Consider the following 20649-nt stretch of genomic DNA (forward strand, 5'->3'; position numbering starts at 1 on the left):
GCGAGTAAAGCACAAGAAGAAGACAATCGTCTAAAATATGAGAGCAAATGTGTTGTCTGTCGATGGGGTGACCAAAAACAGATGGGCATATTAGTCAAGCCCTGTCACTGTACCCGTGGCTATCGGTTCTATCATTACAAATGTTTGGGCGAATTCATCATCAAAACGCTGGACAAGCCGTGCAAAGGATGTGAACATCGTTTTAAGGACAGCCGTATTGTCCGCAATCCCGACTATTGGCACCGTTTTATACAACAATCGCTAACCGCTCGTCTGATCTCAATCTTGTTGACCATTCTCTGGTCTGTCTATCTATTGATTCTAAGCTATTGGTATTACTGGAGCTGTCAGCCCCTGTGTCTCGTCCACAACAGAGCACAACCAATCAAAGTATCAACATTTACGGCACTGTTTGTTGTGCTCAATGTATTGCTTGTCTATTATATCTCGTCTGAGTTCAACCACTGGTCCAGCAGACAGGATGAGACAATTCATTTCCTCAAATGGGATCAAACAGATCAGACACTGGTATTCAATTTGAGTAAAGCCCGACGCAACTACACAAAGGATCACTTCGCTGGCAAAACAGTTAATGGATCTAAATATACAAGTATTGACAGCTCTAAGAGTGTCAGCGGCCGTACCAACAGTACTCGCGGTAGTGCTGTTGTTGGCAATAGCGGTGCAGTCGCTGGTAATGTTGGCCACAAGTAGTTGTTTAATAAATTTTAAGTCTTCAAAAAACAGTATATCTTTGGTCGCAATTATTATACTTTTAGATTTAGTTTTTTAATCTTTATTTTTATCGGTTATATTATTAGAGGGACAAAATTTTGTGCAATTTTTTAAAAACATTATTTTTATTTTTTTTATTCTGTAAAAATTAAATCTAAATTCATCTGAAAAAAAACATTTGTTTTGTCTATAATTTTATATATTTAGTACTCTAGTAATTGTAAGTAACAGACATAACTTTTTTTTAGGTAAATCTAATTGATTTAGATATAACTTTATTTTTATTTTGTCTAACAATTTATGTGACAAAAATATAAATAGTGAGACAATTGTTACTAACAATTAACTTTATGCTGTAAATCATTCAAACAACTTTTATCAACTATTAGTGATATTTTTCATTAACATTAAATATATTCACTTTTTACTGTAATTAAAATATTACAAGAAAATTATGCAAAAAAATAATTTATTAGCCGTTAATTAAAATACTAAAGTATTATTAAGTAATATTAGTCATAAAATAGTAATAATTTTTTTGTAATGGTAATTAAAGTTTACAAATAATATTTATCAAAAAAAAAACAATTTCAATTTCAATTTCAATAGTTTTTTCAACAGTTTCTATCATCACTTAAATTAAGTCATAATAAGTAAGTGTAAAGTTCATCAAGTACATTTTACATTCCGTATAACTACAAAATTTATTATATACTGCACTTAAAAAAAAAATAAGTAGAAAGTATTTAAAAAAAATAATTATACAAAAGTTACAATATTTGAATACAAGTTTAACACTTTGAAAAATTATTAAAATTATTTTGAAAATTTTAATATAATTAGATATTTAGTTAAAAAATATTATTTTACAATCAATTCTATAAATAAATTATTTAAAAAAATGACTGTTATTATTGCCTAATATATCTTTTAAAATGACAAGTGCTATAATAAAATGATAATAAGATTACATTTTAATATCCTGCATATCTTGTGCTATAAATTATTTATAAAAACTTTTTTATTAACGTTTATTTTTATTTAACGTTAAACACTATTTTTTAAATAAAAATATACTGTATTCAAGTATAAGTTATTTTGAAATAACATTACAAATGCTGTATAACTGGTATTAATATTATTAAATTTATAATTTAAAATAGAGAGTACATGTTATGCAACCCATAGTTATTATAAGCACAACAACAACAGCACCCATACATATCATACATGTATTAATAGACTTACTGTATGTTTGTGTTGTTATTGTTTACCAATTGATAGTAATTACAATATTTGTTGGCAATTAAATAATTCACATGTATTTCCAGGTATTAATAAATAAACCATTAAAACAATATATGATTAAGTGATTCACACATTGATTGTCGTTATTGAAATGTTAATGTAATACAACTAATACATTGATTATTATATACCTGTAGTTATTATTATTATTATTATTATTATTATTATTAGTTGCTAATCATTTTGGGGATTAATTTATTTAAATATCAATTTAATAATAAATAGCAGTTAAATATTGAGACCATTTTGAACGCAACGTTAAGTTTTAAATAAAAAACAACAAAACCTTAAATAACATTGTATTTAAAAGTTTTATTTATTTATATATTTTGCTTATTATTATTATTACTGAAAACATAATAATAAGTTTTAATTATATCATATGTAAACAACAACAACAATAATCACAAAATAATTTACTTAAAAATTATATTATAATAACTTGTGTTTTGTTTTATTTTTGTTCAAAAAAGTCATTTTTAAAAAATCAATTATCAATATATAAATTAATTTCAAACTAAAAATATATACTTTAAATAAAAATAAAATAATAGTATACTTAAAATTGGTTACAAGTTTTTAAAAATAATTTCATAATTTGTAAGTATTTTTATCATAAATTTATTTATAGTTATAATATCTATCATAAAACTACTGTTAATATTAACCGATATCTAAAATAATGTCTGTTTTTGTAGTCAAAGTTGAGACGTGTTTTGTGACCAGAATTGAACTCAACAGAAGTACACAAACAATGGGCTCTTCGGCTGAAAATAAATCACATTTGGCGGTCAAACGGACGACAAGTGGCCAACAAAATGGCGAAAGCAAACTATCAGTCTGTTTGATGAATGAATCGTCAGTTAGTTTATGTGTGTCTGAAAAGGTGGAGACAATGACAGCTAAGGATATCTTTGAAAGAGTTTACAATCAATTGTCTAATGAATCCATTGGAAGCAATAGTTTGTCATTTGATATGAAATATAAGAAATTGTTTGCACTTTGGGTCACATCTCCATATCTGGAGCTTCAATTGCAACAAAAGCACCGACCGGTCGCAGTACTGGCCAATTGGGATCATTATATTACAAAAAATGGACCAATTGAAGTGGTCACAGATCCCGAACTTGTCAAAGCTGATGAACCATCTCTTAGTTTTCAGCGAAATGTTTTCTGTGACAAATCATTTGAAGTGGAAATAAAAGCGACAGATATCGGAGTCCTTTATTTGCTTTATTTTGAGGCAAAACTTAATGTATTAGACGGTCGCTATCCTTGCGATAAATTTGAAAAGTTGGCCGCATTTCAAGCGGCCATCGATTTGGGACAATACGATGAAAACATACACACCGTTAACTTTTTCCGGCAAAATCTTAAACAATACATTCCATGCAATTATCTCAATGCTAATGATGGCAATCGATTGAATGCTTTGGTTCGGACTTTAAGTCGAAACAGTCCATCAACTCGTTGTGCGCTTAAGATCATCGACAACTATAAAGTGATATCTAAACAATCATTGTGTTTACATAAATTGTTGATCAGTTATCTGGAGATCTGTTGGCAAATTCCGGTATGAATTTTCTATTATTATTATTAACACAATTACAAAGTATTTCAATTAACCGGAAATTGTTATCTTTTGCAAAGGTTTACGGAAGTGCATACTTTTCGGCTCAAATTGAGAGACCACTTCGGTCTAGTTTTGCCGCTTTGATGAGTCATTACGATATCCAAGTATGGGTTGCCGTCAATAGAGATGGTCTGCATCTTATATCTAAAGAAAAACCTGTAAGTCTTATACCTTAGTATTGACTCCAGAATTCAGATCTTCGATAACAATAATCAAAATATTTTTATTTAAAGGAATTATTACTTTCGATTGAATTTAAAGACTTGTGTTGGGCTGTCGGACGTCCAGAGAATAGTGATTCAAATGGTATTCCCGATCCCGAATGCATTCCATGTATATTCGTTGAATTGCCAGATGAGGGCCGAAACAAGAATATATTGCAAATATTTTCCCGTCAGTACAGACTTATTGAATCGATACTTAAGTCTTTTATCGAAGCCTTGAAAAACCCGATAGATTGTACTCAATCTTATGACTGTCCCGACGGCGCTGTTCCGCTCACAGCTGAGTCAGTGACGCTATCAGTAAATCCTTTTTCTTTTCAAACTACCGGTAATTCAAACACAAAAAACATTCTCAAGAAGAAGCTATCATTTGCCACATTTGATAAGTCAGGTAATTGTATCAATAAAACTGGTTCGTGGGTTAAATCACAGTCGAGATAATAAATTTTTGGTCTCAATTTAATTACGGTAATTAATAATATAATATACACACACAGTTAAGTACATAAATAAAATTCAGTTTATAGTTTTTTTGTAATAAATTAATATTATACAGTAGATTATATATTATAGAAATATTGTCCATTATTTGATACTTAAAAATTAATTGATATCAATAAATTAAAAAATCTTATTTATTATAAATTATTTAAACTATTTAATTAATGTTTAATATTATAATTACATCCTTTAATCGATGACCTGATTTGAATCCATACGAAGTCTTCATTAGATTTATCAATAGGTTTGTCATCAATTGATTCAGAATTTGAATCATGAATTGACAGTTCAGTCATTGTCTCATTTAAACCACTTTTGTTTAAACTATCGTCAAATATCTTCCATCCAGTGTTAGCAATGGGAAAACAATTACAAGACTTTTGTGTTACCGCAAGACTATACTTATTACCAAACTTTGGTATTCTATAATCAATGAATGGTGTGAAAAGTTGATCCGATTGATGACAATTAACTGAATGATCCATCACTTGTTTAACATAACATTTGTTGACTTTTATTAAGACAAACATTTTTGTGATCGCAATTGTCTTTTGGTTTTGAAAGACATTATCGTTGAGAATGGTTTTGAAGAACCGAGTGATGGCTGATCTTTCAGTGATTTGTCTACAATCGCTTGAATGCTTGACTAGATATATGTCTTGTGCGGGAATTTCAATACAATAAAACTCTTTAGGCATCTGTAGAGTCTGTCCTAAAGACAGTGCAACCAAATCGATGATAATATCATCCAAATTCATCAGACATATCACTTCGTTCATTAGATCAGTCAAGTTGTCAATCATTGTCATAATCAGTGTCTCTCTTGTGGTTAATTGATTGTCGAGTGATCGTTGTTTCAATTGATTAATACTCTTAGAGTTAGTCAATGGAAACGGGATCTGTTGTCTGTCGTACAGAAAATATTTGATAATTTCGGTAACCAGTTGTCCGGTCACATGCCGTGTGATTACACCGCTGTCCAACTCTATCACACATTTTCTTTGTATTTCTTTTCTTCGTTTTATTCCAATTGACTCCATTTGGGCCATAACTTCATCTAAAAACAGTTGACAATTATCTTCAATTATTACCAAACATTTGAAAACAAAATAACAACAAAACGTTGTTTTTAAATAAGTCGCTTCAAAAAAATGATTTATTTCATATCAAAAGGTGCCAATTGTTTGAGTTAAAAAATCATAATAAAACTTATATTTCAAAACAAGTTTAATATAAACTTATTTTTAGTACTTTTTATGACTTCAATTCAATGCAACTGTCAAAACACAAACAATCTATGAGTGAGTGTCACGTGATTTGTGTTGTTTTGTAATCAATTGATTGATTGAACGACACTTTGATTACAATATTGTTTTGTTTATTAAAATTTTATTTCTTAAGAGTTGTCATCAATTAATTGTGTGACCAAATGGTCGACAATCTGGAGACGAAATTACGTGAGTTTCGGTCAAACAAATTGAAATCCACTTCAAGACAACAACAATCATCACTGAATGTCTCCAATATTTTTCGGTCACTTCGGCGACGATTCATAAGTTCATCGCAAGTCGAGGACTCGTCGGATAAAATGTCCGAAAGAGTGGAACTATTGGCCAACGAGTGGACGACGACCAGTGATTCAGAAGAGCTGTTAGCAGCTGATAGTGATATTGTTATCGATGATGAAGAAGTTGCCGACGAAGATATTGATTCAAAAAGTCTTTTTGGTTGCAATAAATACGATTGGATTGTCTTATCAGTAAAAGTCTTGATTTATCTTCTGTTGCAAATCATTGCATTTCTTCTGCAATTCGGTGCCGTCTTCTTCTCCATCGCACTGTTGGTCTTCATCTGTACTAATCTAAGCAATAGATCCAAACAAAAGGGTGAACTCAGTGCTTATTCGGTGTTTAATCCCAATTGTCAGCCAATTCACGGAACAGTTTCGGCCAAAGATCTTCAAAATCAGATGACTTTGGGTGCATTGCACTTGTGATGTAAATGCGAAATATAAATAAGTTGTGATGACTTTTAAATTAACTAATTTTATAAAATAGATATTTATTTATATAAATTTTTTTATAATATTATATAAGATTATTTATTACATAAAATAAAATTTTGTTGTTGTTGTAAATATTATTAGCAATTTTAAATTATTTTTATTATCAATTTGTTATTAATTAATAAATTAAAATAAAAGTGCACTTTTCGACCAAAACAAAATCGGTGTCAAAATATCATTGCATGCATTGATTTAGACAAAAGTTGATTTTTTAATTGTATTTATCGATTTAAATCTATTTAAATATTAGAGAAAACGGATTTAAATAAAAGTAACATAAAATAAAATAAGTAAAATAATATTATTTTTAATAAAATTCATAATCAAAAAATGTGTATGGGTAAATATAAATTTTGTGCTCATAAAAATTAAAATAATAAAATTTTAAATATTGCGGTATATAAATAATATCAAGAGAGAGARAGAGAGAGAGAGAGAGAGAGAGAGAGAGAGAGAGACCGATATATATATATAATATAAATTTATAAAATATGGCACTAAATTTATTTAAATATATATAAAAAAATTAAAAACAGATCAATTATCTTATGGTAAGAGGTTTTTGTGCTTAATTTGGTATTTAATTTGAGTATTGTTTTTATGAATTTACTTAACACATACATTGAACACAAGTGTCAGAAACTGTTCGTATGAGATGTTGATCCAGCCATCCATGTCCTGGTCGTGCACTCGGAAAGCACTGGTTAGTGATTGCAATTGAACGCACAGTTGTATAAAGTCGTCAAAATTGATGGATCCTTTGGTCTCTCTGTCAAACTTACGCATCAAAATGTTGTAAAACTGGTCAGTTAGCCGATAGCCAAAAGTGGTCAGCGCTTGTTTTAGTTCGTTCTGATCAATGGAACCCGAATTGTCTCTGTCGAAGGATCGGAAACAGTTGAGCCAATCGTTGACATAACGCCACAGTTGTGCAAAYTCTTCAAAGTTAATGGTTCCCGAGTTGTCCTTATCAAACATACCTATCATTAGGCGCACCTATAAAAAGTCAACAAACATATTGCCGATTAAAGAGGAATGTTGTCATCAATATCATCAAACATGATGTCAGATATATCCTACCGTTTCGGGATTGAACGGCTTCCACGTGCCGTTAGAGAGAGCCGATTGCAGTTCGTTGGCATTGATAGCATCCGACCGATCGGTGTCCACCCGTTGGAAGACATTCCATAGCCATTGTTGGTCCGGCATCTTATAGTAAGCCATTTATCAATAGTTAGTTCACTGTATTAATCAATTTAATAATACAAATACAACACAATRTTGGCATTTGGCAACAGTTTAACACCAATTTAATTAATACTATAATTCATTGATTAAAGTAATTTGAATATAACATCAATTGATACTAAAATATACAGGTATTAGTAAATATTAATTATACTGATATACTAAATGTACTACAATGTGATACTATACCCCATATTATACCCTATTATAAAATACATATATTAATTAATTAATACAATAGTTATCGTTTGCAATAATATTGTTAATTTACATTAATTTATTAAAACGTTTATTTTAAGTGCTAACTAACTACTATAGTATTTCATTATTTGTTATAAATTAGTGAATTTGAAAACACAAATAATAATAATAATAAAAATTACTTACAATTTGATCAGTTGTTGTATTCAATGTGTATAACAAATATTAATTTAATTATAAATTTATTATATCATATAATAATTCAAACAAGTGTTATGACAGTATAGTAMTGTATATTGTAGTCTAAAATACTATACAAATATCAGATAAACATTGACTGCAATACATAAGTATCCAATGTTTGCACACATATTAATATTAGTGTCAATTTCATAGTACTGTATATGTAATGCTGACGTCAACATAGCAATAGCATTATGTAATGCATTGTATGTTATTATAGCAATAATGTGCGTCTATTTTTAGATATTAAACTATTTATCTAATATTAAACTTTTTAATGATTTTTTAATTGTCTAATAAAATTTGATACAATTTAGTTAATTTGCTAAATTAAAACAATTTTATTGGTACCCATACTTTGTTTAGTATAAATTACTGTACTTTCAATACATTATTTATTAAAAATATTGCCATTTAACCGGTAAATTAAATACTTTTTTCATTCATTTTTTAAAATTTAATATAAATAATATCGTAAGCTTTAATTAAATATATATAAATATATTAAACATTTTGTATATTTTCATCAAAATCTGGATCATTACTAGTTTGCAATTGATTTCTAAATTCAAAATCGTATTTAATTAACCGTTTCTTTTCATTTTCATTCAATTCAATTGACGCCAATTTTGCCGATATTATAGATTTCTTTGGATATATTTTGTTGACTTTCTTTACCTAAAAAAACAAAACAAACATAAATTGTTTWKAAAACATAAAAAATGATATATTAATTAACAAACCTTTTTGATTGAACCCTTTAAATGAGTTTCCATGTGTTGAGTCAATGACTTCTTATGTAGAAAAGTCTTGTCACAGTCTTCATGAGTACAGTTAAACAATTGGTTTGAATGTTTAGATCTGATGTGAGTCCTAAGATTCGATTCATTTGAATACGATTTACCACAGTTTTCATGATTGCAGATAAACTTTTGGCCGCCATTTAAATGAATATTCTTTTGGTGTAAATTCAAATTAAAACTTGTATTAAATGTTTTATCACAAGAATTGCATTTAAGAAGTTTATGTTCAACGGCTATATGTTTCCTCAATTCACTCCATTTGGTTGCCTTATAATCACAATTATCTCTACCACAAGCATAGCCATCGTGTGTCTTCAGATGACTTTTTAATTTGTTTTTTGTGACAAACCTTTTGTCGCATTTATCGCAAAGAAATGGTTTAACACCCGAATGTTGAAAGCAATGCATTTTCAGTTGAAATTTGGTTTTAAATAATTTGTTGCATTCATTACACGTATATCCCTTTAAGCACTTCTTCTCACTATCTTCTTCTGGTTTATCATCTGACATATTCTTCTCAGTCGTAATCTTATCGGTGATCTTATGCGGTCTCTTAAGATGTTTACTAAGGTATGACTTACAACTGAAGGAACGATCGCAACCATCGATGTGACAGACAAATGGTTTCTGTAGAAAATAAATGGCAAATCAATAATGTGATGATAATTACAAATCAATGTCAACCTCTCCGGTATGATGTCGGACGTGTCTATCGAGACGATACATGCGATTGAAGACAGCATTACATCCAATATAAGAGCACATGAATTGAGTCCTAACGCGGGACACGACCTTTGCTTCATTGGTCACATCGTTGTTCTTCATGACCACGTCGTCAATAGACTCGGTATCTGACTGTCCAGTCATTGCCACAAATTTAGCAGTTTTTAAAAAAAGTTAAATATATTTAATTATCAATGAAATGGTCACCAATTGACCATCAAATCAATTGATCATTTAATGTGATGAACACATGGCATACGTTTGGCATTTAAGTTATGCAATGTAGAGGTGTATGTGTTATATAACTTTTATTTTGTAATAAAATACTATACGATATATTTAGTTATTTTAATTAATATATTGTAATTCATAAAACAAATAATTAATTTAAATAATAAAATTTACACTAAAATATATAAATAATTTCTAATGATATCTAAAAATTAATTTAATTAAAATTATTATTATTATTAATTTATTATGAATGCGTGCGAACATCTCTAGCAGAGTGTAAACAATATATACAGTGATGTGTTGTCATTGAAATTGAATGAGTGATGACTTGTGGTGTTTGAAGAGCCGGTCTTTGATTGAGAAGTAGAAGAACAAGTGATCACCAGATGAACAACAATGTCTGACAACAAGATTTCAGTGACACCGGTAGGTGTGGTGACCACTAATGAGACGGTCATCAATCAAAAGACAGAAGAATTGTCTACCGCCGCCGTAGCCGCCGATGTGTTACCCGAGACCAGCAAATCGTTTAGTTTTTGTGGCCAAGACTTTGCCGACGAATCGTTTAGTATTGATTTGTTTCTGAAGCGGAACCGATCTAAAGTGACACTCGAACAACTCAAAGATGATCTGAGCTCTTATCTGAAAGTGTTAAAGACATCGATGATTGAACTGATTAATGAAGACTATAATGATTTTATTAATTTGTCCACAAATCTCATGGGTTTCGACAAAGCTATCAATAATTTATCGCAACCTTTGGTCCAATTGAGAGACCAATCGGCAAAAATTGAGGAACAGTTCAGCGAAAGAATTACACAATTGGAAAGTCTTAGACAACGATTACAATGTATTCGTTTAAATAAAAATCAATTAAATAAATTGATTTCAATTACTAAAGACATTGAAACCGCTGACAAATGGTTTATTGATTACATTAATTGCGTCCACAATAGTGATGATAATCATAGGATGAATATGTCTTCACTCGAGAAGATTGCTTTGCTTGTCATGAAAATTGAAATACAATTAAAAGCAATCGATTTAAACATACCATTAATTCGTAATCAACTGATTCCTCGTATAACAACTCTATCTAATGACTTAAAATCACGACTCGAGTCCGGATTCTTCAGCGCCATCGCTAACGTTGATCAACAGGAGCTCAACTCAATAGTGAGAATATATTCGTTGAATGGAAAACAAACAGAATTGGAGACAATTTTTCGTCAAAAAGTGGTTAAGCCTTATATGAATGAAATTATTTGTGAAACATTTCTTCAAAAGTATGGAATTAAACAATTCTTTGATGAAATCATTGAGTTTATTGATCTCAAGTGTGAATTGATTGTCGCATTGAATGAAACTAACGGTTCATTTATGATAAATTCAGTTTGGAGTGAGATATGCAACTGTCTAGTCGTTAGGACGCCATCCCTGTTCTCAGTGGGCAATCCCGATGTTTTTCACAGACATTACTGTTTGACCACAGATTTTATCGATAGATTTATTGAAAAATCATTTATTACAAGAAATGATTTGATACGTGATAACCATTATAAAGAGCTAATGAATAAATTCAATGTCGAAGTTTACTATCATATTAGATATCAACAAATGGCCACAAAATTTGAGTTGAGTCTTGAAGATAAAGCATTTAAATTAAATCCAATGCAAAACTCTAGTTTCAAGTATTTATCGACACAAACATTGTACGAGTGTTTAACCACGAGTTGGTCCAAAGAAAATATCTATATTTCAGTGTTATTTCCATCGTTTTGGAAATTAACAATTCAGTTAATAAGTCGATATACATATTGGTTACAGAATATTACCGAAACCGACCTCAAAATTATCTCAACGACAAATGATATTTCAAATAACCGATTGTCGACTAAAATAGTTTTGTTGGGAACTTTGATAAATGATTGCAAAGCATTTGCTATGCAATCAAAATTATTCTACAAACAGAATATTCTTGACATAAAACCAACGATTGTAAGCAGCGATGAATTGGAGAAATCATTTGATGATATGATTGACATACTTGAGTCAAAAGGTCTGTCAAATGTGATAACACTTATAGAGTTGTCGCTCATTGAACAGTGCAATCAAATCCTTAAACAAGTCAATGATTTGCCACGACTTTACAGAAAGACTAACAAAGAGGTGCCTACAAAGGCATCCAATTATATCAGCAATTGTATTGATTTGATGACATCGATTACATCTAATAAGGAACAGGTGTGGAGTATTGAGTGGACTCGACATGTGTTAAATGAAACGACAACTAATTTCAAACAATTTACTTCCGAAGTGTTGACATCCGTCCAAAAGATTGAAGACAGTCTTAAACGACTTAAAAAGCTTAAAATCGGAAACCAAAGCAACCAATTGAAGAATAATTTAAATAATATGTCGGACGACGACAAGATTAGACTTCAAATTTATTATGATGTCCAGGAATATGGAAAACAGGTATACTCTATAACTTATAAAGTGATTAAATATTATATATTTATTAATACTTATTATTTATTTGTTTTTAATAGATTGAAGAGAAGCTTAAAATTGATTGTAAATCAATTAAATCATTCAATGAATTGTTTGATATGACCAATGCATCGAAAAATCTAATTAATTAATTAATTATCATAGTTTTTTGTTTGTTTTAATTGCTATCATTTTATTATTTATATGATTTAATTTATTAATTTAATTATAAGATTAAAAATATTATACAGTATATATTTGTATGCAATGTTTTTTGTATATATATAAAATTCAGATTTTTATTAATGAGAATAATTTTATAAATTATATTAAAAGCTAAAAATAAATTCAATATATATTTAAATATAATAAAAATGATTGTTTAATTTAACAAAAAAAAATTATTGACTCATTAGTTTACAAACAAATACAGTATATTTACCACAATCTCAACAATAGATACTAATATACCTGTAATACCTATAACTCAAAAAAGTATATCACAATTGTGGTAAAAATATTATATCAAAATTGTATTAAAAGTGACAAAATTACAAATACACTGAAGATATCTCTTCAATAATAAAAAAATCATAAATAAATTTTTGGTCAATATTTCTGTGAATCACTGATCACATCGTGTGTGACAATGTGATCATCACTTGGTTTCAGATCCGACGACGATGTCTGCCAACCGGCAAACTCTGACTTTTGTTTTTCTTCGTAGTTCTTCTGTTCCGCCATTTGTCGGTAATATTCATTGATCTCTGATTCATACTTCGGTGATGTTATGCCTAAAAAATTGGCCAAATTTTCGCCCAAATAATCGCATACTTCCAAAGTCTTATTTCCCATCCATAGGACTGTATTCTTGACCGATGAAAGCGGTGATACTGTGTCTGTCTTATGTGCGGAACCGTTGTTGCCATCGATGATGTCATTGTCCGTCGTCGTGGTTGTCGTGTGCGTCACATCTTCGCCATCATCGCTGTCATCGTATTCTTCGAGTACACCATCGCTGCAATGGATTAATCTTTTAGGTGTTTGTATATCGCATACAATGCTATCACTGTTTATCGCCATTTTGTTTATGTCTTCATTTGTTCAGTCAATTTGATTTCAATCTTCACTTAGTTTTTGTTTTGTTTTGTTTTTTGTTGAATCAATAGTTTGTTTACCAAAACACTGGTAAACAACGACAACAACATTATGTGTGTATTTCACACAAATAGTGTTACAAAATAAATACATATGTTTTGCATTATAATAGACACCCAAACAATGCAAACCAATGTATTCATTGCCAAACCCTGTGTTACGTTATATAAGAATTTAATTATTTTTTAATCTTTTATTTTTGTCTGAAAAAAGTTTGTAAACAAGTATTGAAATGAATTGAACGTATGATTTGAATGATTGATATCTTTTTAGATGAAAGTGACCACAAAATGATGACAATATTGGCTTTAAAGTCATCGTTAAGACATTTTTATCCGCTTATAATCAAACAAACGCCAAGACTTTGTGTCTTAAGATGTTTCTCATCAAAAGTTTTACACAACAAACCAATTATCAACATTAGAGACGTCGAAGACAAAGATGAAAAAGATTTGTCGAAAGTTAAAGTGACTCTTAAAGATGAAAACGGTTTGATTTTGGGCGTAAAATCAATGTTTGAATCCTTACATTTGGCCAAAAAGTTGAGCTTAAATTTAATTGAAGAAAAAGATCCAAACGCTCACCACAAGTATCAAGTAATGAAAATGGTGTCCAATAAATATTTGGCACAAATGGACAGCATATCTATTGATATCGATGACATCGGTGACCATAAAAGTGGTGACAGTTATAGCAAAAGCAGTACCAAAGTTGAGGTCAAACGGCTGTTATTTTCGGCTAAACTTAATGATAACGATTTGATGACCAAAATCAAGGCATGTAAGCGATGGTTAGCGAAGGGACACTTTGTGTCCATCATTGTCACCAACTCTGGCAATAATCAGAAAAATTTGGTAATTTTTTAAATGCATTATTTAATAGGTTTTTAATTGATTTGATATTTCATTGAAAAAAATAATAATAAAGGAAATGATTTATAATAAATTTGAAGAAGAATTGAAAGCATTTGCAAAATTTAATCAAAAGAAAATTAAAAACAACAATAATCTGAAGTTTATGATTGTGACAACTGATCAAACAAAAGATCTTTTGAAAGAACATATCGATGATCATCACATCAGCGATAGTCAGATTGATGTCCAAAATATGGATCCAAACAGACTGTTGAGCGATGAGTTTGAAAAACAATTGAATGAATCCGAAAAAAAATAATTTATATTTAAACCTATTTTTTTATATAAATAGGTTTATATAAATAATATTAATTATTATTATCAAGTTTTATTGATATATACAAATAATTATTGTAAACATTGTAGTATAGTTTTAGCATCAAATGATCAATTATTTTGATTAGAAAAAACTATTTGTAAAATAAAAATTATATATTTTAAAGAATAAGTTTAAAAGATAATATGATATTTTAATTAATATATAAATTGTTTTATTTTGAGAACATATTTTATTATTTAAATATTTCTTACTTTTTTACAATTTCTCAAAAAAACTTTATCCAAAACTTGGATTCACATATTATACATATGTTTTGAGAGGTAACTCCTCTCTCATGAGTGTCACTAAGATTATGACCGCTAAGGCCTATCTTAACACTTGTTGTACTCTACAGTACAATGTAGTGTYGGATCTGCTGTTTGGCTCACAATTAGTAGCAATCAGTGATTTATTTGAAATGTTTTATTATATCTCAATGTTTATTATATTTTATTTACAGTATATTTTTAATGTTAATTATTTGTAGATTTTAACTAACATATACAGTTTGCCATAGAATTACAGTTGAATTGCTATTACAGTTAAAATTTTGTTTTATTTTACAGATTTTACAAGTTTTTGATAAAGTTTTTTATGAAAAAATAAGAAATATTTAAATAATATATAAATGTTATAAATATATAAAGATGGGTGCAAAAAAAATGGGAATTTACTAATTGTGTATAAAATTAAGATTTATTGATTTAATAAATTAAACTTTATTGCTCATCAAATTATAAATATATATAATATCAAAATAATTATAATTAATAATTAATTTTAACCCGATTACTTTTCTATTCGGGAAGTCATACTCCCGATTAGACACTCATATGTTTTGTGTATGTTTTCATTAGAAATACCCGAATAGAAAATGGTTTTGCGGCCAATCGGGTTACAATTAATTATTAATTGTAGTTATTTTATAATTATATATAAATAATTAATTTAATCTGCAATAAATGTTTAATTTATTAAATCAATAATATATAAATTTAAACACAATTAGTTTATTAAATACCTATACTGTTTTTGTGTAATAAAATAAAATGCATTAAAATTAGTAAAAAAATAGTATTACAGAGACATCTGTTGACAAATGAGACAATTGTCTGAAAATTGCAAATCATTGCTCTGTTTATAGTCAATAGGTTTTGCATTTAATATCAATCGGTGACCGAAAATATTGTCCAAAACAATGGCCAACACAGCGGTCAACGATGCCGTAGCTCTCTATGACTTACTCAAGAAGGAGTGGCAGCAAAAGCACCCGAATTTAGACAAATGCGGACAACTGTTGACCCAATTGAAGCTGGCGTTGACTGGATTGGCGTTTTTGCCGACCACTGAAATGGCCAACAATAAAGAACTGATTATATCGCGCGATGTCCTCGAAATCGGAGCCCTCTTCAGTATAGCTAAACAAGACATACCATCCTTCGAGAGATATTTGGCTCAACTAAAGACTTATTACTTCGACTACAAGTGAGTCTAACATCTAATCATTTCTTCTGTAATTACAAATTGGTTTAAAAAAAACGATTGAATTTATTATTATCCGAAAACATTAGCTCACAATTACCCGAATCAGCCTTTAAGTATCAACTGCTTGGACTCAATCTCTTATGTTTGTTGTCGCAGAACAAAGTGGCCGACTTTCATACGGTATTATCAACAGATTGTCGACACATTAGTCATGAGTGGTATTCAAACTAATCCAATGATTATTTTATTTTAAACAGGAGTTGGAGTTACTTCCACCAAAAGAGATACAAAACAATGTCTATATCAGACATCCCATATCATTGGAACAGTACTTAATGGAAGGTTCCTATAATAAGGTATTTCTGTCTAAAGGCAATGTTCCGTCACAGACGTACACCTTCTTCATCGATATATTGTTGAACACAATCCGCGAAGAGATCGCTGCCTGTATTGAGAAGTCCTATCAACGGATTAGTTTCGATGAATGCGCTCGACTTCTCTTCTTTGAGAATAAAATTCTGTTGAAAGACTTTGCCAACAAAAAAGGCTGGAATTCGAACGGTTCGGTCATTCAATTCCCGAATGTGGCCAACACTGTCAGCCATAACAGTAACAAAATTCCCGCCAAAGAGTTGGCCGAACAGATTGTCGATTACGCAAAGGAACTCGAAATGATTGTCTGATTAGTAATAATTTTACTCTACATTTGTATCTATTATTTAAATTAATTTTATAAAATACGAAAATAAAAAGTAATTTTCATCCAATTTATTGAGTGATTTATTTATTTTAATAACTATTTTGTATAATATATGGTAATAAATTCACTACAAAAATGTGTGTATAAAATCAAATAAATATTTTGATAAATTATAAAATATAAATTATATATATGTACCGGTAATTGATTAATATAAAGTAGATTACTAGATTTTMTATATATATTATAAAATTAAAAAATAATTGTATAAATTAAATCCAGTTTATAAAAAATGAAATATCGCATTGTTTTACATTGGGTTTCATCCAATCTGTTTGTTGACCTATAAAACTAAAACTTTATCATAAACAATATTTATTATTTATATATAATGTAATATTAATGTAGATATAACATCAATATATATATATAGCAACTTCACACAGGTGTAAATCTTTATAAATTAAAGTAGATGACTAAACTTGTTTATAACCCAGGTTATAATTATTATTTAAAAAATTAACAACAAGTATATGGCTTATTTTTAAGTGTTAGCAAAATTGCATTTACTCATACAAATTGTGATCAATTATTGCACCCATAGTTTCATATTATATATTAATATAAACCAATGACTAACTACTGCTGCAAATCGACTAATAATATATATATATATATATATATATATATATATAGAAAAATGTATAAATTATTTATATATAAATTAAACCAAATAATAGATGAGGCAATCAAACGGGTAAATTTGAAATATTATTTGAGTTAACAGGCATTGTATTCATATAATAATTATTTGGTTGTTGAGTGTATACATTATATGTTGTCGGATGTGCTGATGGATTGGTTGGTTGATACGTTGATGGATACGACTGAGTGGGAGAATATGAGTCGCGATTATAAACAGTATCCCAATGTTGCTGTGGATGGACTGGCGTATAATCCATAGATCCGATAGAAACATTTGGATCGTTAGTAAATGTTTGGTCCATTTCGTTCATTGATATTTGGCTCATACTTTGGGCCCAAAGTGTCATTCTATCGATTGGCTCAGATGATGGCAGTTGCATTGATGGCACCATAGAATTGATTAGTAGTGGAAGAGGAGGTGGAGGAGGAATGGGTGGAAATGGTCTATTATAGTGATCAGACACAGAACTGGCAGAATCATCGAAAAATGATGACTCAAAACCAAATGAATCGATAGGAGACTTAACAGTCTGAGTGAGTGTCTGTCTGAGTACTGTGGCCTCAGCTTTGGATTCTTCAAGAGATCGTTGGGCACTTCGAGCTTGAATCCAGTTTTCGTGAATTTGATTTTCCAAATGATTTATTTGAGTTCGAAATCTTACACCTGTTTCAGTCATCTCTTTCTTAGTCGACTTCAATTGACTTCTAAGTAAAGCATTTTCTTCTTCAGCGGCAGTCAATCGACTTTTCACTGAATTCACGTCTTCGTCTTTTTGCTGTTTTTCAATGCAGTGATTACTCATCTCAAGACTCAATTCCAGCTCTCGTTGTTTATAATATTTAGAGAGCACTTCCAACTCTGTCTGCGCTTTAAATCTATCGCGAAGTGCGCTATCTTTTTCCGATTTAAGTAGTTTATGTTCATCACTCTTAACAACCAATTGTTGGTTTAATTGATCGCTTTTATCACTTAATTCTTGAAGTTTATCACTCGACGTATTGTTGGCAACTGTAAGGCACTTGATTTTTGAAACAATTTTCACTAAATTCAATATATTTTCATTGCGTTCAGCACTACTACTACTTTCATCTATTTGATCCACTCCTTGATCATCATTATAATTATAATTATTGCTTTGATTTCCCAGTTTGATCAGTGTTTCCTTCAGTGAACTAATTTCTAACTCTCGACTAATCGTTTCTTTCTTGAATTCATCCAATTCTTTAGATAACAGATTAAAATCATTGACGAGTTTACCATTTCTATGAATATATTCATTACTCTTCGTTTCGAGACCAGAATATTCTTCAATTAATTGATTTAATTTAAATTTCGTATCGCTTTCACCATCTCTTAGTTTTTCATTATTTTTAGAAACTTCTTTCAAATACTCTTTTCTTTCTTTAGTCACATTCTTCAGTTTAGAGCTTTGTTTGTCTAATTTCATCATTTGTTCCGTAAGTTCTAAATTCTTGATAATTAAATTTTTTAAAAAATAATTATTAAAATCAATAAACAATTACCGGTACACAACATAATTGTCACAATTACGGTAATAAAACATAAGAGACTACTAACTTCTTGTTGTTTCTGATTGACGTTTTGTTGACAGTTAACAACAGTTTCGGTCAGTCTTGAGAGCTGTCGTTTCAATTGATCAATAGTTTCGCAAATATAGACATTTTCTTTCTGAACGTTCATATTATAACTGATCAGTCGATTGGTTTCCAATGCCTTTTCGTAAATATTTTCCTGTTCTGTCTCCAACTTCTTCACTGTTTCTACCAACTGATCCCTTTCCATCTGATACACCAATTATATAGAAATAATTACTCTTAAATACAATTACCGGTCAAAACAAACCTTATTTCTAATTAAATCATTTTTCAGCGAAACCTCTTTACTCTGTATCACAGATAGTCTTTGTGAAGTCATTTTGTTCTGCAATCAAACAAATGGTTATAATATATCTTTTGATTCAATTTATTAATTAGTTCTTACATTTTGTCTTTCATTTGGGATGTCTTCCGATAATCTTTGATTAGCAACTGCCAGATAATATGCATTTCTTTGCAATTGACAGTAGATCTCTGTGTAAAAGTAAAACATGGTATCAATAATTGGTGAACTAATGTCTAGTGTGTCTTATGAGGTCACTATCGGTCAACAATCGATGGTCAACACCACTTACCTCTTGCCTGTATCACTGGTCTGGACGAACACAAGAAATATCTACATATCTTCAGCAAACACAAGATTAAGACAATGATTACGAAAACAACGAGTAGACCATAGATGTGATATTGTCTTAATATCATCTCAATGTTGTCGGGTATCAAATCGCTGATAACCCGAGCGGTCGACGATTCCGTCCATTCGTCGCCAGTCGTACTCATTGTTGTCGTTTGGTTTACAACTACTTCTTCAGCCATCCTATGGTGCCATCGATTGTATCGTAAAACTAACTAATTATCAGATTTTGTTTGTTTACGACATTTATTAGTTAACAGAAAAAATAAATTTTTTAATAAAAATATTTTTTATAATGAAATTAATGAATACATTGGAAATGTAAGTCATATTTACTTACAGTGCAAACGTGTCGTACAAATCATTATTGCATTAATTGAACTAAAAAAATATCACTCATTAATAGCTGTAAACACATGACTTGTTTTTTAAATACCAAATAATAATTATATTATTATTATAATTATTATTAAAGATTTAATTAATTTTATTTTTTCAAAAAACTATAATCAGGCAAAAATCCTTGCAATGATTAATACAGTAAATAGTTATTGTTGTGACATTGGATTACAGCATAAATATTTTCATTATCACATAAAAATTTATACTTGTTTTTGAACTTTTTTTGTACAAACAGTATAAAACTGTAACACAGTATTAATATTTTACTATATATTAAGCCATCTATTGTACCGTTAAATCATTA

The 20649-nt window shown here is 29.5% G+C and overlaps 9 protein-coding genes across 11 annotated transcripts; 5 read left to right on the forward strand and 4 right to left on the reverse strand.

Moving 5' to 3' along the window:
- Positions 1-2529: 2529 nt before the first annotated feature.
- LOC128951988 (FERM domain-containing protein 8-like) lies at positions 2530-4473 on the forward strand. The gene is made up of 4 exons (XM_054297306.1): positions 2530-2643; positions 2742-3616; positions 3694-3834; positions 3910-4473. The coding sequence occupies exons 2-4, from the start codon at positions 2798-2800 to the stop codon at positions 4339-4341; spliced, it is 1392 nt and encodes a 463-aa protein (XP_054153281.1). The 5' UTR covers positions 2530-2643; positions 2742-2797; the 3' UTR covers positions 4342-4473.
- A 1233-nt stretch (positions 4474-5706) lies between these two features.
- LOC128952238 (uncharacterized) lies at positions 5707-6428 on the forward strand. Its single transcript, XM_054297596.1, has one exon. The coding sequence runs from the start codon at positions 5831-5833 to the stop codon at positions 6395-6397; it is 567 nt and encodes a 188-aa protein (XP_054153571.1). The 5' UTR covers positions 5707-5830; the 3' UTR covers positions 6398-6428.
- Positions 6429-6548: 120 nt separating this feature from the next.
- LOC128951724 (programmed cell death protein 6-like) lies at positions 6549-8248 on the reverse strand. Of its 3 annotated transcripts, XM_054296988.1 has the most exons (4): positions 8102-8248; positions 7547-7708; positions 7088-7462; positions 6549-6701 (listed from the first exon to the last, which is right to left on the reverse strand). In XM_054296988.1, the coding sequence occupies exons 2-4, from the start codon at positions 7688-7690 to the stop codon at positions 6696-6698; spliced, it is 525 nt and encodes a 174-aa protein (XP_054152963.1). In that variant the 5' UTR covers positions 7691-7708; positions 8102-8248; the 3' UTR covers positions 6549-6695. The 3 variants fall into 3 exon arrangements, with proteins under 3 accessions (XP_054152963.1, XP_054152962.1, XP_054152964.1); XM_054296987.1 differs by lacking the exon at positions 6549-6701 and having other exon boundaries at positions 6984-7462; XM_054296989.1 differs by lacking the exon at positions 6549-6701 and having other exon boundaries at positions 6986-7462; positions 7547-7675; positions 8102-8247.
- A 392-nt stretch (positions 8249-8640) lies between these two features.
- Positions 8641-9955, reverse strand: LOC128952187 (transcription factor IIIA-like). Its single transcript, XM_054297533.1, has 3 exons — positions 9646-9955; positions 8902-9588; positions 8641-8836 (listed from the first exon to the last, which is right to left on the reverse strand). Exons 1-3 carry the CDS (start codon positions 9826-9828, stop codon positions 8663-8665), a joined length of 1044 nt encoding a protein of 347 aa, XP_054153508.1. The 5' UTR covers positions 9829-9955; the 3' UTR covers positions 8641-8662.
- Positions 9956-10192: 237 nt separating this feature from the next.
- Positions 10193-12563, forward strand: LOC128952891 (conserved oligomeric Golgi complex subunit 2-like). The gene is made up of 2 exons (XM_054298349.1): positions 10193-12396; positions 12471-12563. Exons 1-2 carry the CDS (start codon positions 10315-10317, stop codon positions 12561-12563), a joined length of 2175 nt encoding a protein of 724 aa, XP_054154324.1. The 5' UTR covers positions 10193-10314.
- Positions 12564-12924: 361 nt separating this feature from the next.
- LOC128952193 (protein FAM177A1-like) lies at positions 12925-13618 on the reverse strand. The gene has a single exon (XM_054297540.1). The coding sequence runs from the start codon at positions 13492-13494 to the stop codon at positions 13021-13023; it is 474 nt and encodes a 157-aa protein (XP_054153515.1). The 5' UTR covers positions 13495-13618; the 3' UTR covers positions 12925-13020.
- Positions 13619-13776: 158 nt separating this feature from the next.
- LOC128952252 (uncharacterized) lies at positions 13777-14746 on the forward strand. Its single transcript, XM_054297610.1, has 2 exons — positions 13777-14423; positions 14497-14746. Exons 1-2 carry the CDS (start codon positions 13824-13826, stop codon positions 14740-14742), a joined length of 846 nt encoding a protein of 281 aa, XP_054153585.1. The 5' UTR covers positions 13777-13823; the 3' UTR covers positions 14743-14746.
- A 1234-nt stretch (positions 14747-15980) lies between these two features.
- Positions 15981-17010, forward strand: LOC128951858 (26S proteasome non-ATPase regulatory subunit 8-like). Its single transcript, XM_054297142.1, has 3 exons — positions 15981-16287; positions 16374-16467; positions 16545-17010. The coding sequence occupies exons 1-3, from the start codon at positions 16001-16003 to the stop codon at positions 16968-16970; spliced, it is 807 nt and encodes a 268-aa protein (XP_054153117.1). The 5' UTR covers positions 15981-16000; the 3' UTR covers positions 16971-17010.
- Positions 17011-17732: 722 nt separating this feature from the next.
- On the reverse strand, positions 17733-20368 carry LOC128951995 (transport and Golgi organization protein 1-like). The gene is made up of 6 exons (XM_054297315.1): positions 20284-20368; positions 19885-20158; positions 19695-19783; positions 19557-19634; positions 19272-19496; positions 17733-19164 (listed from the first exon to the last, which is right to left on the reverse strand). Exons 2-6 carry the CDS (start codon positions 20123-20125, stop codon positions 17737-17739), a joined length of 2061 nt encoding a protein of 686 aa, XP_054153290.1. The 5' UTR covers positions 20126-20158; positions 20284-20368; the 3' UTR covers positions 17733-17736.
- Positions 20369-20649: the final 281 nt, after the last annotated feature.

The sequence above is a fragment of the Oppia nitens genome, unplaced genomic scaffold (assembly GCF_028296485.1).
Source record: "Oppia nitens isolate AA-2021 unplaced genomic scaffold, nextdenovo-longstitch-racon4-pilon3 scaffold1_pilon_pilon_pilon, whole genome shotgun sequence".
Lineage (NCBI taxonomy): Eukaryota > Metazoa > Arthropoda > Arachnida > Sarcoptiformes > Oppiidae > Oppia > Oppia nitens.

Bases quoted from the DNA above. Each gene is read 5' to 3' on its own strand.
- LOC128952187 (XM_054297533.1), bottom strand. From the start codon at position 9,828: ATGACTGGACAGTCAGATACCGAGTCTATTGACGACGTGGTCATGAAG. The intron at 9,589-9,645 runs GTTGACATTGAT...TATTTTCTACAG, and splicing joins TCCGACATCATACCGGAGAG to AAACCATTTGTCTGTCACAT. The intron at 8,837-8,901 runs GTTTGTTAATTA...TTGTTTTTTTAG, and splicing joins TAAAGGGTTCAATCAAAAAG to GTAAAGAAAGTCAACAAAAT.
- LOC128952891 (XM_054298349.1), top strand. From the start codon at position 10,315: ATGTCTGACAACAAGATTTCAGTGACACCGGTAGGTGTGGTGACCACT. The intron at 12,397-12,470 runs GTATACTCTATA...TGTTTTTAATAG, and splicing joins TCCAGGAATATGGAAAACAG to ATTGAAGAGAAGCTTAAAAT.
- LOC128952252 (XM_054297610.1), top strand. From the start codon at position 13,824: ATGATTGATATCTTTTTAGATGAAAGTGACCACAAAATGATGACAATA. The intron at 14,424-14,496 runs GTAATTTTTTAA...ATAATAATAAAG, and splicing joins GCAATAATCAGAAAAATTTG to GAAATGATTTATAATAAATT.
- LOC128951858 (XM_054297142.1), top strand. From the start codon at position 16,001: ATGGCCAACACAGCGGTCAACGATGCCGTAGCTCTCTATGACTTACTC. The intron at 16,288-16,373 runs GTGAGTCTAACA...CGAAAACATTAG, and splicing joins ACTTATTACTTCGACTACAA to CTCACAATTACCCGAATCAG. The intron at 16,468-16,544 runs GTATTATCAACA...TATTTTAAACAG, and splicing joins AAGTGGCCGACTTTCATACG to GAGTTGGAGTTACTTCCACC.
- LOC128952193 (XM_054297540.1), bottom strand. From the start codon at position 13,494: ATGGCGATAAACAGTGATAGCATTGTATGCGATATACAAACACCTAAA.
- LOC128951988 (XM_054297306.1), top strand. From the start codon at position 2,798: ATGGGCTCTTCGGCTGAAAATAAATCACATTTGGCGGTCAAACGGACG. The intron at 3,617-3,693 runs GTATGAATTTTC...TCTTTTGCAAAG, and splicing joins AGATCTGTTGGCAAATTCCG to GTTTACGGAAGTGCATACTT. The intron at 3,835-3,909 runs GTAAGTCTTATA...TTTTATTTAAAG, and splicing joins TTATATCTAAAGAAAAACCT to GAATTATTACTTTCGATTGA.
- LOC128951995 (XM_054297315.1), bottom strand. From the start codon at position 20,125: ATGGCTGAAGAAGTAGTTGTAAACCAAACGACAACAATGAGTACGACT. The intron at 19,497-19,556 runs GTTTGTTTTGAC...TTGGTGTATCAG, and splicing joins ATGATTTAATTAGAAATAAG to ATGGAAAGGGATCAGTTGGT. The intron at 19,165-19,271 runs GTTAGTAGTCTC...TTAATTATCAAG, and splicing joins TCAATCAGAAACAACAAGAA to AATTTAGAACTTACGGAACA.
- LOC128952238 (XM_054297596.1), top strand. From the start codon at position 5,831: ATGGTCGACAATCTGGAGACGAAATTACGTGAGTTTCGGTCAAACAAA.